General features: G+C 40.3%; 2 protein-coding genes across 24 annotated transcripts in view; one reads left to right on the top strand and one right to left on the bottom strand.

Moving 5' to 3' along the window:
* LOC122985142 (NACHT, LRR and PYD domains-containing protein 12-like) overlaps positions 1-2,015 on the bottom strand; it is a 97,539-nt gene extending 95,524 nt beyond the window's left edge. For 11 of the 22 annotated variants that reach the window (XM_044355558.1, XM_044355560.1, XM_044355559.1 and 8 more), the window contains exons 1-3: positions 1,725-2,014; positions 1,392-1,511; positions 23-258 (exon numbers count right to left, since the gene is read on the bottom strand). In XM_044355558.1, the coding sequence (XP_044211493.1) occupies positions 23-258; positions 1,392-1,511; positions 1,725-1,852 (484 nt within the window). In that variant the 5' untranslated portion in view covers positions 1,853-2,014. Of the gene's footprint in view, positions 1-22; positions 259-1,391; positions 1,512-1,724 lie in introns of all 22 variants that reach the window. The other 11 variants (XM_044355544.1, XM_044355551.1, XM_044355553.1 and 8 more) reach the window with 4 other exon arrangements.
* Positions 2,016-6,005: 3,990 nt separating this feature from the next.
* On the top strand, positions 6,006-16,711 carry ftsj1 (FtsJ RNA 2'-O-methyltransferase 1). 2 transcript variants are annotated; one of them, XM_044355664.1, is made up of 11 exons: positions 6,006-6,113; positions 7,009-7,146; positions 7,435-7,504; positions 8,018-8,129; positions 8,540-8,618; positions 8,939-8,991; positions 9,063-9,116; positions 11,169-11,271; positions 11,466-11,549; positions 14,115-14,218; positions 16,328-16,710. In XM_044355664.1, exons 2-11 carry the CDS (start codon positions 7,026-7,028, stop codon positions 16,496-16,498), a joined length of 951 nt encoding a protein of 316 aa, XP_044211599.1. In that variant the 5' UTR covers positions 6,006-6,113; positions 7,009-7,025; the 3' UTR covers positions 16,499-16,710. The 2 variants fall into 2 exon arrangements, with proteins under 2 accessions (XP_044211599.1, XP_044211598.1); XM_044355663.1 differs by lacking the exon at positions 6,006-6,113 and adding an exon at positions 6,149-6,266 and having other exon boundaries at positions 16,328-16,711.
* The last annotated feature ends 522 nt before the right edge of the window (positions 16,712-17,233 follow it).

The raw sequence follows: 17,233 nt of genomic DNA, 5'->3' as shown, positions 1-17,233 counted from the left end.
GCAGACAGATCTTCAGTCTTACTTTGTACAGTGCTGGTCTGACTGTCTGTCTGCAGTCCAGGTCTTGTTCTGGATCTTTCTCCACACTGGGGACAGGAGGAGTCTCCTGATGGAGCAGACTGGTCCCAGTATGAGGTGATGCACTGTTTGCAGAACCAGTGTCCAGAGCTGGTAGAGACTGGATCCTTCAGGACGTCCTGACACAAAGAACAGCAGGACAGCCGCTCCTCCACAGAAACACCCCTCCTCTTCCTCTTTCTGTGGACATGAACACATTCTTTATGACACAAGACATTAGTGGTGGCCAACCGACAGCTCACAAGTTGATGCAGCTCTTTCCCTCCATAAACAGTCCAGACTGTCAGTATTTGGACAGTTACACAGTTTTTTGTTCTTCAGGCTCTGAGCTTCAACACATTCAATTTAAATAAAATAATATATACTATAATTACAAGGGAAGAGAAGAGTGCAAACTAGTAAACATGGATGTAAACAATGCAGGATTTAAAATACTAGCTTCAAAAATTGGCTTTGCAAATGTTTCATGAGGAGGGAAATTGATTCAACACATTTGTTAGACCACAAGGATTCACACAATGTGTTTTGGTCAGTAAGTCAATGTAAACATGACTTTTGTCTGTTAACAAGAAAACTCCACAGAGCTCCTTTAAGCTACTATGAGACATTACAAGTCTGGAAAAATAAGCAGGAGGCAACTGAGCAAAACAGAAAAATAACAAACTGCTGCTCTTTTGTCTTGTGTTGTGGTGCTGAACAGAGAGCTCTGCTAAATATCTTCATAATGCATCTTTTCATTTGTGTTTCTCTCTCTCACTGTTTCTGCTATAATCTCTCTCCCTCTGTGTGAGTGTGATACAACAGTTTTACACATTTGTTAAATGTCAGACTCAGTTTCCTCTGCTGCAGTGGTCAGTCTGCAGTGATAAATCAGCTGCAGCAGGCTGTTTGTATACATTTCCATTACTTCCTCCCATATTTTGTGTCTTTGAACAGGAACACGTTAAAACACATTCTGTATTGCAGGAGACCAAACACTCCATTTTCTTCCATTTTACCTGCACAAAACCCCGGTGCGGTCCTTTAGTAAATAAGGAGACACAATGTGACTTGTTACTAAATCCTTAGTAAATATCACCCTGGGTTACCTGCTACTACTTTAGATTGTTAGACTGGAAAATCAAATAGCAATAGCAGCCCTGTCTCTGTCTCTGGTTAACATGTACATGAAGATCTGTTCTAGATTACAGCTGAATGGAAGCTAGTTCATTATTTCTTTCCACTGTGTTTCCTTCATATCTACACTACAACCTTAATGAAACCGTCTCACTGAATCATCTTCAGGTCACTTCACAGTAGAAACAGTCTCTTACTTTGTGTCTGAGGGTCCAGGTTCATTACTGAAGTGTGGAGGAGGATCATTGGACCAGTCGCTCTTCATAGACAGACAGCTGGATATCAGAGACTCTGCTCTCTGTCTGTGCTGCTGACCTCTGGAAACAACAAATGTTTTACATACATCATTACTTCTGGTAAACACATCAGCTGCCACTTTATATTTAGATGGATAAACCTGCTGCAGAAGATCTTCAGACTCTCACTAATAACTGATGGAGATGGTTGTAGTAGAGTGTGGGTTTGTTTTTAAATGACATTTCAACACTGAATCATCTTCAGGTCAGTTTACAGTAGAAACAGTCTCTTACTTTGTGTCTGAGGGTCCAAGTTCATTACTGAAGTTTAGAGGTTCATCTTTAGACCAATCACTCTTCATAGACAGACAGCTGGACATCAGAGACTCTGCTCCGTCCCCCTCTTCCTCCAAATCCTTCATCTTCTGGAGTCTGAGAGGTAAACCAGTAACACTGGAGACACACACACATACACAGTATAATAAACCCAGTCCTTCCTCTCAACTTAGTAGCTTCTTATTAGTTTACATGACTTTAACTACAACCATGTGTGTTTTCCAGCCATCAAAAGGCCATCACTTCAGATAAACATCTGTGTCACGTTACATCACTGTGAGGACGCAGAAACCAGGAAAAGAACAAAGGAAACAACGTTTGAAGACGTCAACACTGTGATCTCATATTTTTCTGACACAGTTTAATCAACTAAACAATTAATCAGTAAAATAATCATCAAATTGATCAATAATGACGGTAATCATTATTTGCAGCCCTGATATTAACACTCACCCTGCCTCAGACTGTTTTCCTTCTTCTGCTCTGTTGACTTTTAAATGGAGTCTGACTGCATACTTTCACTTCCAGGGTTCCTCCCTTCCTGTTTTTTACTGGAAGCTGTGTGTGTGTGTGTGTGTGTGTGTGTGTGTGTGTGTGTGTGTGTGTGTGTGTGTGTGAAGCGCTTCCTAAATGACTCAGACTCTATTGTGAATGTCTTCCCCTCCTGTGTTTTTTAAATCAGTTGGTCTAAAGCTCCTCTTAAACTGCAATTATGATTTTTTATAAAAATCTCCACAGGTAAACGTTACTCTCTTGGTCTCACGTCTTTAAACATCATTTTTCTCTCCACTCTTTTGTCATTTGGAACAACAGGAACATTCTTCACAAGAACAAACAAGTCTCTATTCTTGGAGATTTGGTTTCAGGATAATATTTTGCTGGTTGACCAGCTGCTTCATGTTCAGTTATATACAGTAACTATTCAGAGTTTCTTTGCTTATGCTGTTCCAATAAAGAGTTTTCCACTGATTTGATGCCATTCCCTCTGGAGTAGTTCTGTTGCTGAGAGACATTGACTTTAATGTTCCTGTTGTTTCTCCCGACCCTTGTGAAACTGCAGTGGATAAAATCTGTTTTTGAGTTTGTCATCGCAAAAGAAGAAGAAGATCAGAGCTCTTCTTCAGCGTGATATTGTTACAGCTCCTGTTATAGTTTCATACTGGGATGCACCGTAACCAGTGGGGAGGACAGGAGGAAAACCAACATGGAATCTTAACACAAACCGCATCAAACTATATCATTGTCCCCCACCTGGTGAAATTGGAGGGGTGGGGGGCAATTTTATATGCCAATAAAACAAATTGCTTGAGTGGTGAAAATGCTGCGTCTTTAAAGACATTTAGCATATACATAATGTCTCTAAACAAAGAAGAGCTCATTTTAGCCATGGAGTGGATCAAATGTGTCATTTTACCAACAAAGTGAAATTCTAATTTATAGTATTGTTCTATTGTGACAACAAATTTATGTTCTGATCAAAAACAGACAAGATATCACATGATTTACACGTGTTTCCTGTGTATTTTCTTAGTATACAGAAATATATAAAGTACCACAAAGCTTATAATGTGATACAGGAACAGATCAGTGCTGAATACTAGAAAGACTGAACACTAAAAACATTCACAGATCTAAAAGTGTAGGTTCACATCAGAAAGTATTAATGCACGTATCAAATACATGACTTACACACTCTGATCTATGTTCACGACATACAAAATATAGTCTACAAAGCTGACATGTTAACACTAGGGGTGTTAACATGAACACAAAACTCACAGTTCAGGCGTATCACGGATTTGAGTCACGGATCAGATCATTAAATAAATAAATAAAACTTTGTTTTCCATTTATTCTGTGACACACTTACAGCCAGAAACAGCAAGGAACTTTTGCCCATGGTCTTAAATGAAAACAACATTTAAGATGTCCAATGTTTAAATAAAATAAAATATATAATGCTCAGTTATTGCATTATGAGGCATGAAACCTTCCTCTTTTAAACAGTGAATGAAACAGCCTCTGTCCACATCATCAAAACTTGATGATAACAAACATTCACCGCTAACGTCAGTTAGCAGCTAGATGCTAATTAGCTGCTCAGCTGCAGCACATCAAACAGCAGGTAAACAACTCAAATGTCACATCGGACCCGTTAGATGCTGGTTTGATCGTTGCTCTTCAAAATCCCTGTTAGCGACACGCTGTCTGTCTATGACTTGTACTTACAGCAGTTTGTTTACTTTGTTGTCACGGATCAACTATGATCAGTTACACCACTAGTTAACACTTGTTATTCTAGTTACTTTAAGCTAATTACTCAATATACGGCTCAGCTTAAAAACGAACTAAAGTAACTGTCAGAAGTAAACAGCCAGACCTCCTGCACACTAATCATACAACATCAACAGGTGACTGAACAACCACTCAATTAAAAACGAATGAATGAGTGAGTCCAGACAGCTCACTGTAACACCAAGCAACAAGCAAACTACCCACAACACATTACATATATATATATATATATATATATATATATATATATATATATATATATATATATATCTGCTGCATTCTTGTTAAGGAAATAAATTCACACAACAGCCACACAGAGAGACATTTAACCATCAGAGATGATATTAGCGACCAAAGAGACAGAGAGAGAGAAGCTGTATCTGACTCACGTTATCTGATGTCTTCTTCTTTCTATCATGGAGATGAAGTATTCATGTCATAATGTCCATTTGTAGCTGTTGATCATCTTATATATTAGTTAACAGAACTTTATGGCTGCTGCTTAACCAGTCTGATATCATTAGCAACAATGACAAACAAGCTAACTCTCCTGGTTGTTTCTCCGGTTGCTTCTCTCTCCAGCCGCTCCCTGGCGGTGTCCTGCTGCTGATGCGCTGCACAGTCCAGATAATTTCTCCCATTAGCTTAACAACAGTCCTTAACAGTCCTTCCATGGATGTATAAAGAGTCCTTCAGGCTGCTACAACAAGCCAGCTGTTGCATTGGCTAAAGCAAGGAGCTATCTACTGCTGCTACTCTGCCTTACAGTGGAGAGAAGTGAAGATGAAATCTGGAAACTATCATTGGACCAACTCGATGTCAATATTACATTCTGGTTGTTGATTGGTTAGAGAGGACAGCCTCCCTTGGAGTGTCATTTTACGTGTCATGGCCAATTACAGATTAGCATGAAAAAAAAAGAAATACATTAAGTCCAATGTAAGAGATCCCGCTCTGCGGAGGATAGCAGGCACCCGTCCTCCTCTGTCCCCCACTCCACTTCCACCAATTGCGGCCCGCCCCCCCACCACTTCACACACACTGCCCTTTCTCCTCCCGCCCCGCAGGTGTCGCTGTTGAAGCATTTTAACCAGAATTTCAATAATGGATTTTTTTCCAAAGAAGAGAGAAAAATACTTTATAAATAATACTGAGATTTGTAATGGTTTATTTCAACCAAATATTCTTTTTTATATTTTTTATATATCTCCCTTTTGCCTCTCAAAAAATAGAGGAGGATCAACCTCTTCTGCTTCTATGGACCAGCCTCTACTGACTCTACTAACATATAACTTGTTGTTTCAACTTAAATATGAGTGACAGGGCTGCCTTAAAAAGTCAACAAATACAAACAGTTCTTCTAACACCACCAAAAGTTATCTTGACTAAAACTTGCATGTTGCCTTCGTTTGGTGGATTTAGATCCATTAATTTATTGAACTGGTCATTTGGTTCATAAGTCAAGGCTTGTTTTAACTGAACACTGAATCTTCCAAAAAAGTTAAAGCTATGAAAACTGAACTTTTATTTACACCGCCTCTGAAAAATCTGTGTTAATGTATAATTATTTAAAATCTTTTTTTTCTATTTATTTATTTATTTATTTATGCTGTTCCCTGTTTTGTTGGTCAGCTGTTTGTGTTTGTGTCTCCTGGCTTTAAGTTGTTTGTTCTGTAATATGTTTAATAAAAACAAAGCACATATAGATAAAAGTATGGAGAAAAAGGGAGAAGGAGGAGATGTAATTTAAAGAATTTTAAATGATAATTTAACATTTTTGATGGAAAAACCATATCAGACACAAATTATCAATCAAAGTATTTTATATGGATCTTAAAACATGTCTGGAGGGGATCTTTAAAGATCTTTAAAAGCTTAAAGTTGCCATCTCTATCCAACTGAAGGAGCAATAATAAACATGTTTCTGAGTGGAGTCTTTAATGTTTATTCATGGACGTTTATTTCTATTGTGACGTCGTTGTTTTGAACAGGCGCTTCACGGACAGCTTCCTGCAGGGGTCCTTCAGAGCAAAACGTGAACACATTTCAGCTGTGAGTAAAACAGGATTTTAAAAGGAGACATGATGTTATTATTTATGATGATTGTATGTATATTTAAGCCAGAAACAGAGCTGCCATCAGGCAGTGAGCTCAGACAGAAACACACTGCTTCTTGTGCGCTGGACGCCAGACTCCGTTTAAAAAGTACAAGTTCTGGTTTATCCGCCTCCAGCACGATACTGATGTTATTAAATTATAAATTAACACGTTTTTACATTCATTAAGAGGTTCTCTTCCAATCGGCTATAACAGAACAAAGCAAACATGACTCGTGTGTAAAATCCTGACTTGAGTTCATACTGTCGTTTATCACGGTGATGCTTTACAGGAAACAAGAAATTATAAAATAAGCGGTTTTGTAAATGGAGTTTGGGGTTTGAGGTACCTGTACTTTACTTGAGTATTTCCATGTGATGCTACTTTCTACATTTCAGAGGGAAATATTGTACTTTCTACTCCACTACATTTATTTTCACAGCTTTAGTTACTTTTCAGATGAAGATTTGACACAATGGATAATATAACAAGCTTTTAAAATACAACACATTGTTAAAGATGAAACCAGTGGTTTCCAACCTTTTTGTCTTTTGACGTCTTACAAAAAGCAGTGTGTAGTCGGGGTCACATTTCACATGTCTATGAGTTGTTAACAGCTCCACCAAATAGTGATTTTTCCCTCTAAACTTCTCACATGCTTTCATTTCAATAAATGTTCAAATGATCCAATATTTCAGCAAAAATCAAAGATTAGAGAAAAAGTCCAAAAACTGAAAACAGATTTGTGCATCAACCTGTAATCACATCATAGCAGTGATTTAAGTGAAAGAAGGGAAACCAGTATAAATGTGTCTGCTGTAACTGGTCCTGTGTGTGTTGTCCATCACAGAGAGGTCAGAGGTCAGGATGGGTCGCTCCTCCAAAGACAAGCGGGACATTTACTACCGTCTGGCCAAAGAGGAGGGCTGGAGAGCGAGGAGCGCCTTCAAGCTGCTGCAGCTCGACCACGAGTTCAACTTGTTCACAGGTGAGAAGCAGAGGACACCTGAGACTCCTGAGACTCCTGAGACACCTGAGATCCCTGAGACACCTGAGACTCCTGAGACACCTGAGACACCTGAGACTCCTGAGACTCCTGAGTCTCTGTCCAGCTGTAACAGTCATGACTCTGCTGATGTGTTGGGCCCTCGGCTGTTTGCCCAGGAGGCTCCTTCAGTATCCGTTCATGCTTCTGTCCCTGCTTGTCTTCTTCTGCTGTCTTTTCATAAATGTCTGATTTGTCAAAATGTATTTATGAAGGTTTTCTCTCTCTCAGGTGTGAACAGAGCGGTGGATCTGTGTGCAGCTCCCGGCAGCTGGAGTCAGGTCCTCAGTCGGAAACTCAGGTTGCCTTCATCAGTTTTTGATTTAATTTACAGGAACATTAAGTCACCTGGACAGAAAATCCTCTGCGTGGCTGCAATTTCACAGTATTTTTATAAAACAATTAGAGCCGCAGCGATTAGTCGATTTGACAGAAAATTAAACAGCAACTGTTTTGATAATCACATAATTGTCATTTTTGAAGGAAAAGTATAAAACATTTGCTCTGAAATGTGAGGATTTGAATCTTTTATGCGTCATACATGATAGTAAACTGAATATCTTTGGATTTAAGACTGTTGATCGGACAAAGCTCGACATCTGCAGACGCCAACATCGGCTCTAAGAAATTATAACGTGCATTTTTCACTACTTTCAATAAAATAATCAGCAGATTAATGAAAACAATTGTGAGTTGCAGCCTTTAAAACGATAAAATATCAGATTTGAAGTTAAAGAACTGCAGCTCCGCATCTCACTTACATGTGTAGCTTCAGACATGAAACGGATCTTAATGGTTTTGTGTTTCCTCTCAGAGGGCGGGAGGAGAAGGGTGATGGCGGTGAGGAGGTGAAGATCGTGGCGGTGGACCTGCAGGCCATGGCTCCTCTTCCAGGAGTCACTCAGATTCAGGGAGACATCACCAAGGTGAGGACACGATGAACAAACATGACGTCACTGTGATGGGAGCTTTTTCAACTGCAGGAACTTCATGAAACGGAACCGTTGTGGTTGTTCTGCTTTTGTTTCCACTGTTCTCTGCTGAAATCTTGGAACTAAAGTTTGGGGCGCTACTCAGGAAGTGATTAGAGCTGCAACTAATAATTATTGCAGTTTGTGGTGATATAACAAGAATATTGTTGATATTTTTATTGTAATTTCTTGACTTTTAGTGCAACATTTAGTGGATTTTGGAAAACCTGCTACACATTCAGTCATTTTGCAGCAATTTAATAAACAAAACAAAACAAAAAGCTTGTGAAGAATATCTCCAGAAACAGTCCTTCCTCTCAGTGCAGCGATGCGTCACATGACCTGCGTCGTCTTCCTCCTCTCAGGTGTCGACAGCTCAGGAGATAATCCGTCACTTTGAGGGTCAGCCGGCCGACCTGGTGGTGTGTGACGGAGCTCCAGATGGTGAGACGCTCACTTCCTGTCTGTCCTCACCTTATCCTCACGACATCTCCTGTATACTAGATTTTTTTTTCTAGGATGGCAAAGTCATGACCGGCCCTACTCTGCCTCTGATTGGCCAGTACTGGTTGCCTTCGTTGGTTGGGTTGGTTGGGTTTAGGCATGAGGAGGGAGAGTGGTTAGGGTTAGTGTCAGCATATCAGGGTAAGCCAATCAGACGCAGCGAAGGGCGGGTCATGACTTCACCATCTTAGGAAAAAAAAAATCGCCTTCTGTGTCGGCCTGCTGATGTTTATATTCAGCTTCCTGTTCTGTTTCCATAGTAACCGGGCTCCATGACGTGGATGAGTACATCCAGGCTCAGCTCCTATTGGCTGTGAGTACAGAGGTGTGTTTGTGTCAACATGTCGGTCTGTGATGTCACACTGACAGATGTTTGTCTCTCAGGCGCTGAACATCACAACACACGTTCTGAAACCTGGAGGGACGTTTGTGGCCAAGGTGAGTCCGACTTTTATCTACATGATTTACTGATAATACTCTTTTTATTAATAATTCAGTCTGTATAGATGTAGATGGATGTAGAAATAATGACAATCATCTGTGTGCAGTTGTGTCTTTATTTCTCACCATCTCAGCCATTATGTTCTGTACCAGTAAAGACACCTGGATCAGGTGTTCACAGGCAACAGTATCCTGGTTTCTGAAACCAGGATAAGATGTTTAAATGCGCAACACATAACCAGGATACTGGTGCACATGTGAACACACTCATTGACAGGTGAACAGACAGGTGGAGCAGGCAGCATGTTGATATGTAAACAGCTGATTGAGGGTGTAAGGGACCGAGCTGGCAGACAAAGGAGACTCAGGTGGTTTCAAAAAAGAGGGTTTTTATTTTACCCAAAAAATGCGAACAAAAGGTACAAATAACAAACTATGTAAATAAAGTTCAGGGCCCATAAAAGAGGTCAAATAAACAGAACTCAACTAAAGTGAACTTAACCGTACTAACAGACCTTCCTAAATGAACACAAAGGGGAACATATATACTGGCTGATCAGACCATAACAGAAGAGGGGTAACTAACAAATGACAACCAACTAAGCAATAAACAACAGAATTCCCCCCCAACACAGGTTAACTCAACTAAATCAACTAAACCAAAAATACCCAACTAAACATTCAATAAAGAGAAACAAACGATATGACTAAACTTGAAATAAACAGTTCCCCCCTATGAGGTGGCAGGACTTGGTATGACCCAATTGGCCACTTCCTGTATTTAACCATTCCATGTCCTGGTGCACATCCTTTGCCCAGGCCTGGCCAGATGTCCTCCAGGAGCAGCACCCCAACACTGGTAACTCAAAAAAAGGAAAATTAGAACTTAAACTAATGACTGTACAAAAGTTAACCAAATGTGCGCGCTACAAATAGAAACTAATGTACTGCCAAACTGTACAATAAAATGAGTATGATGTATGAAACAAAATCCAGTGTGTTGTTATTTATTTGTATGTAATGTGAAATGTAATTAAATTAGCTAACTGAGGAAAGAATTAACTACAAATGTAAAAGAAACCAAAGTGTGAGTGCCAGCTGGGATAGAAACTTCAAAATGGCTGTGTGGCTGCAAGTGCGACCATCACAGAGGGCATCTTCATCCATTTATGGATAATTGTGGGAGTAGAAATGAGACTCGTGCACGTGCATCTACTTCCACAATGACTGAGATTGAACCATGTTTACACACTTCTTTATAAATCTGATGAACTCCTCGGGCAGGTCGTTCGAGAGCCTTCTAGTGTTGGTGACAACATCCAGTGTGTACCATTTTATTCTTACAATTTGGAACCTTGGAGGCACAAAAAGTTTTATGTCATCTGAAACTGCTTTTCTCTCACACATGTGAACAAACTGACGTGCAAGTTGTCTCGAACTTAGATCTTTAACGAGCCATAATGTGCTGCGGGCAGTTGTCCTCGTTTCAGGTCGACTCAGAGACAAACGTTCATGATCATGACAAAATCATTTTATTTGGACAGCTGTCTGAGGCTCAGCAGCTTCCCCCGAATCTATAAAATGGATCAAAGTTACCATGACACATAGAGACACAACAGCCACGTTTATGGGAAACACATCGGGTTGAAATAAACTGGAATTATCCTTTTACGAAGGGAAGTCTCACGCTTATACCAAGAATCTGGATAAACGTACAGCTTCCTGTTGTGTCTTTGTGTCTCTGAACCCCGATGGCTCCCTTTACATATTTGATTCAGTGTCACTTTCTTTCCAAAAAGCCTTTTTTGTTCATGTAACAAAACAAACTTCTCTGTTTAATATTGTTTTAAAGGATCATTCTGGTATTATTCTAGTAGGTCAGTAATAACACTGAACTCACCAAGAAACACAAGCAGTCAGACCATCAAACTTAGCCAGATCATAGTACTGAAAACACATGATGTCATTCTGTATAATCACCACGGTGTAAAACAGTAAATAGTGTAAATTATAGACTGTATTAACCCCTCGTTGTCCTGTGTGCCGCAGATCTTCAGAGGTAAAGACGTGACTCTGCTGTACTCTCAGCTGAAGATCTTCTTCAGTGGTGTGACCTGCGCCAAGCCTCGCAGCAGCAGGAACTCCAGCATCGGTGAGCCACCGCCACCGACGACCAATCACACAGCTCGAAAGGTGGAGGAGACAAACCTCACCCCCGAGCTCACATAGTCGCTGTTTATTCAGTGGAGACTGCAGAATGTTTGATAAAATAATCAAATAAAAATCAATTAAATCATATTTTACCTCATTAATTTCCATCTGAACCTGTGGTGTGTGTGTGTGCAGAGGCGTTCGTGGTGTGTCAGAATTACTGTCCTCCTGAAGGTTACGTCCCCAACATGTCCAACCCTCTGCTGGATCACTCCTACGGTAAATATCCTTATTAACTTTGTTGCCTGTTCTGTTTTTAAAGTGGACAATTCAAAGGCAAAGATATAATAATTACTTTAGCTCTGCAGCTAGCATTAGCAGCTAACTTAAGCTAATCGGTTAGCGATGGCTTCTCTCTCTCCCTCTCGTTCTCCTGCTCTCTCTTGCCCGGTGTGTCATATGTTTAGTTATTCCTCTGCCTCCTTTAGTGATAGTGGTAAGTGTAATAAGTGTAGTTTATTTGCAGTACTGGAGGAAAGGCTCAGTGAATTGGAAGCGCGGCTCTGCACCATGGAAAAACAATCAGCAGCTAATATAGTTAGCCAGCCCCTAGTATCCGGTGCGGGCCGACCTAGCGTAGCTCCCACTCCCCCGGTAGCTCCCGAGCAGCCGGGAAGCCAGGGCGGCTGGGTGACTGTCCGAAGGAAGCATAGCCCTAAGCAGAAGCCCACGGTTCACCACCAACCAGTTCATGTTTCTAACAGGTTCTCCCCCCTCAGTAACACACCTGCTGAGAAACAAACTGTGATTATTGGCGGCTCCATAGTCAGAAACGTGAAGTTAGCGACACCAGCAGCTATAGTTAAATGTATTCCTGGGGCCAGAGCGGGCGACATTGAGTCAAATTTAAAACTGCTGGCTAAGAATAAACGTAAATATGGTACGATTGTTATTCACGTCGGCAGCAACGACTCCCGATTACGCCAATCGCAGGTCACTAAAATTAATGTTGAGTCGGTGTGAACCTATGCAAAGACAATGTGGGACTCTGTAGTTTCCTCTGGACCACTGCCTAATCTGACCAGTGATGTCATGTATAGCTGCATGTCATCATTCAACCGCTGGCTGTTGAGGTAGCGTCCAGCAAACGATGTGGGCTTCATAGATAACTGGCAGACTTTCTGGGGAAGACCTGGTCTGATTAGGAGAGACGGCATACATCCCACTCTGGATGGAGCTGCTCTCATATCTAGAAATATGGCTGAGTTTATTAGTAGACCAAAACCATGACAACCCAGAGCTGAGACCAGGAAGCAGAGCTGCAGTCCTACACGCTTCTCTGCGCTTCCATTAGAGCAGTTACCCACCCAAAACCACATAAAGACTGCGTCTGTCCCCAAAACCATATAGACTGTCTGATCCCAAAACCACATAGAGACTGTGTCTGTCCCCAAAACCACATAGAGACTGTGTCTGTCCCCAAAACCACATGGAGACTGCGTCTGTCCCCAAAACCACATAGAGACTGTGTCTGTCCCCAAAACCACATAGAGACTGCGTCTGTCCCCAAAACCACATGGAGACTGTGTCTGTCTCCCGACCACTTAAATCACTTAAATCTAAAGTAAACAGAATAAGAGTCATTCATAAAAATATAAAATTAACACCACGTCTGCAACTGTAGGAGAATTAAATGTAGACTCTTGAACATTAGATCTCTGTCATCTAAAGCTGTTTTAGTAAATGATTTAATCTCAGATCATCATATTGATTGATTGTCTTACTGAAACCTGGCTGTGTCATGAAGAACATGTCAGTCTAAATGAATCCACTCCCCCCAGTCATATTAATACTCACATTCCTCCAGACACTGGCCGAGGAGGAGGAGTCGCAGCCATTTTCAACTCAAGCCTAATCATCAAACCTTACAGCCAATTCTATTTGTTATAGTGTAACACCCCCCCCCCCTCTTCTCTCTCTCTCAACCCGACCGGTCAAAGCAGATGGCCGCCCACCAAGAGCCGGGTTCTGCTTGAGGTCTCTTCCTGTTAAAGGGGAGTTCTTCCTTACCGCTGTCGCCAAGTGCTGCTCATGGGGGGATTGTTGGGTCTCTGTAAATTAAAGAGTTCAGTCTTGACCTGCTCTATGTGAAAAGTGCCCTGAGATGACTTCTGTTGTGATTTAGCGCTATATAGATAAAAATTGATTGATTGATAAAAATACTAGTTTTTGGACTTTTTCTCTAATCTTTGATTTTTGCTGAAATATTGGATCATTTGAACATTTATTGAAATGAAAGCATGTGAGAAGTTTAGAGGGAAAAATCACTATTTGGTGGAGCTGTTAACAACTCATAGACATGTGAAATGTGACCCCGACTACACACTGCTTTTTGTAAGACGTCAAAAGCCAAAAAGGTTGGAAACCACTGGTTTCATCTTTAACAATGTGTTGTATTTTAAAAGCTTGTTATATTATCCATTGTGTCAAATCTTCATCTGAAAAGTAACTAAAGCTGTCAAATAAATGTAGTGGAGTAGAAAGTACAATATTTCCCTCTGAAATGTAGAAAGTAGCATCACATGGAAATACTCAAGTAAAGTACAAGTACCTCTAAACTGTACTTAAGTACTTGAGTAAATGTATTTAGTTACTTTCCATCACTGTAAACTGTGAACTGAACAATCAATTATCATCTGTAAGAGGATTGTGTGTGTTATTTCTTCTCTCAGAGGAAACAGAGTTTATTTCTGAATAGTCATACTGGTTTCAGTGTCATAAATCCAGTATAGATGGGTATGTCCTGGTCCTGGTTCTCTCTTCAGTCTGGTCTCTGTTCCTCAGATGTGGACTTTAACCAGTTAGAGGGTCCGAACCGTGTCATCGTTCCTTTCCTGGCGTGTGGTGACCTCAGTGCCTTCGACTCAGACAGAACCTACCCTCTGCAGGTGAGGACCGGACCTCCTGATCCACCCACTCAAACTGAAACCTTAAAACTATTATAAACTACTATAAATCTGCTTCAGTCATTTTTTTGTGTTTGAACAGCTGTAATATAAGTTTTATCCTCTACTGTACCTGCTGCTCTAATTATCTTCACTATGAAACTGAATCCACTCATTTTTAACCTAAATTCCATTAATTTACTCCGTAATGATGAATTTTAATGGGATAGAATAAAGGAATATAAGATGTTAAGGTTTTTAAATGGAATATCTGCATGTTAAAGGGCTAAAATCACTTACTGACTGTTTACTGACTGTTCACTGACTGTTTACTGGCTGTACTGAATGTTTACTGACTGTTCGCTGACTGTACTGACTGTTTACTGACTGTACTGAATGTTTACTGTTTACTGACTGTACTGAATGTTTACTGTTTACTGACTGTACTGAATGTTTACTGTTTACTGACTGTTTGCTGATTATTTATTGACTGTTTACTGACTGTACTGACTGTTTGCTGACTTTACTGACTGTTCACTGACTGTACTGGCCGTTTATTGACTGTTTATTGACTGTACTGACTGTTTACTGACTGTTTACTGGCTGTTTATTGACTGTTTACTGACTGTACTGACTGTTTACTGACTGTTTTCTGACTGCACTGGCTGTTTACTGACTGTTTACTGGCTGTTTACTGGCTGTTTACTGACTGTACTGGCTGTTTGACTGTTTACTGGCTGTTTACTGACTGTTTGCTGACTGTTTGCTGACTGTACTGACTGTTTACTGACTGTACTGAATGTTTACTGTTTACTGACTGTTTACTGACTGTTTACTGATTGTTTATTGACTATTTGCTGACTTTACTGACTGTTTACTGACTGTTTTCTGACTGTACTGACTGCTGATTATTTATTGACTGTTTACTGACTGTACTGACTGTTTGCTGACTTTACTGACTGTTCACTGACTGTACTGGCCGTTTATTGACTGTTTATTGACTGTACTGACTGTTTTCTGACTGCACTGGCTGTTTACTGACTGTTTACTGGCTGTTTACTGACTGTACTGGCTGTTTGACTGTTTACTGGCTGTTTACTGACTGTTTGCTGACTGTTTGCTGACTGTACTGACTGTTTACTGACTACTGAATGTTTACTGTTTACTGACTGTTTACTGATTGTTTATTGACTATTTGCTGACTTTACTGACTGTTTACTGATTGTTTATTGACTATTTGCTGACTTTACTGACTGTTTACTGACTGTTTACTGACTGTACTGACTGTTTGCTGATTATTTATTCACTGTTTACTGACTGTACTGACTGTTTGCTGATTTTACTGGCTGTTCACTGACTGTACTGGCCATTTGACTGTACTGACTGTTTACTGACTGTTTACTGGCTGTTTATTGACTGTTTACGGACTGTTTTCTGACTGCACTGGCTGTTTACTGACTGTACTGGCTGTTTATTGACTGTTTACTAACTGTTTACTGGCTGTTTACTGGCTGTTTACTGACTGTACTGGCTGTTTACTGACTGTTTACTGACTGTTTGCTGACTGTACTGGCTGTTTATTGACTGTTTACTGACTGTTTACTGGCTGTTTACTGACTGTTTACTGACTGTTTGCTGACTGTACTGGCTGTTTATTGACTGTTTACTGACTGTTTACTGGCTGTTTACTGGCTGTTTACTGACTGTACTGGCTGTTTGCTGACTGTTTACTGACTGTTTGCTGACTGTACTGGCTGTTTATTGACTGTTTACTGACTGTTCACTGACTGTACTGACTGTTTACTGACTGTTTGCTGACTGTACTGGCTGTTTATTGACTGTTTACTGACTGTTTACTGGCTGTTTACTGGCTGTTTACTGACTGTACTGGCTGTTTACTGACTGTTTACTGACTGTTTGCTGACTGTTTGCTGACTGTTTGCTGACTGTACTGGCTGTTTATTGACTGTACTGACTGTTTACTGACTGTTTGCTGACTGTTTGCTGACTGTACTGGCTGTTTACTGACTGTTTACTGACTGTTTTCTGACTGCACTGGCTGTTTACTGACTGTTTACCGACAGTATATAAGTTCTTACTGTCTTTCCTCAGCTGGACGCTGGTAAACAGTACCAGTACACCCCCCCCACCCAGCCGCCCATCCGGCCCCCCTACCAGCAGGCCTGCCACCTCCGCAGAAACAACCTGCTGTCCAGAGAGGACGCTCCGTCCGGCGGTCCCGACCAGAGCGGAGACCAGCAGCCGCCGGCCGAGTCCACCTGACCGGTCTGACTGACCTGAACAACACCTGGACGGAGTTATCGATAAAAGAGCAGTCAGGCAGTCTGGGAAATGATTCAGTCTGATTTTATGTGGAGTGTTTTTGTAACAGATCTTTAGTGTAATCAGTGTAGAAATGTTATATTTTAGAAATAAGAGATTTTTTTTTGGGGGGGGGGTGAAACTGCATCTTTATGATTCACATTAATAAAATTTTAACAGTAATTTAAGTCTGAATATGTTTTTTTGTTGTTGGTAAACAATACCAGGTTGTAAGCAAATAAAAATAAAATCCTTTGTTGTGCTGCCATCTGCTGTTTAATGCTTCTGATTCTGACTCTTAAGTTTGTTTAGTTTTGGAGTTATTGACTTTTTATAAATGTTCTATCCTAATGAGAATTTAACTACCTGGATCTTTAAAAAAAAACAAAAAAAACACTGTCTCACACACTTTGTGTCAAAGTTTTGAGTAAAGATACTTGTAAACATTGTAAAAACATTTTCTGTAATGATCCAAAAACTCAAGTACTGTACTTCAGTACAATTTGGACGTACTTGAACTTTACTTGAGTTTTCCATTTGATGCTACTTTTGATTTTTCCCTCTAAACTTCTCACATGCTTTCATTTCAATAAATGTTCAAATGATCCAATATTTCAGCAAAAATCAAAGATTAGAGAAAAAGTCCAAAAACTGAAAACAGATTTGTGTATCAGAACTTTGTTTTTTCTTCTTTCC

Source organism: Thunnus albacares, chromosome 7 (genome assembly GCF_914725855.1).
Source record: "Thunnus albacares chromosome 7, fThuAlb1.1, whole genome shotgun sequence".
In the NCBI taxonomy this organism is placed as follows: domain Eukaryota; kingdom Metazoa; phylum Chordata; class Actinopteri; order Scombriformes; family Scombridae; genus Thunnus; species Thunnus albacares.
Note: the sequence above shows the minus strand (reverse complement) of the source record. Positions and strands in the feature narration are given on the sequence as shown.

What these genes read in the sequence shown, in the direction of transcription:
- ftsj1 (XM_044355663.1), top strand. Translation starts at nt 6,158, where the DNA reads ATGATGATTGTATGTATATTTAAGCCAGAAACAGAGCTGCCATCAGGC. An exon ending in AGGCTCAGCTCCTATTGGCT is followed by an intron (nt 8,992 to 9,062) that starts GTGAGTACAGAG and finishes TTTGTCTCTCAG; the next exon opens with GCGCTGAACATCACAACACA. An exon ending in TCTGCTGGATCACTCCTACG is followed by an intron (nt 11,550 to 14,114) that starts GTAAATATCCTT and finishes TCTGTTCCTCAG; the next exon opens with ATGTGGACTTTAACCAGTTA.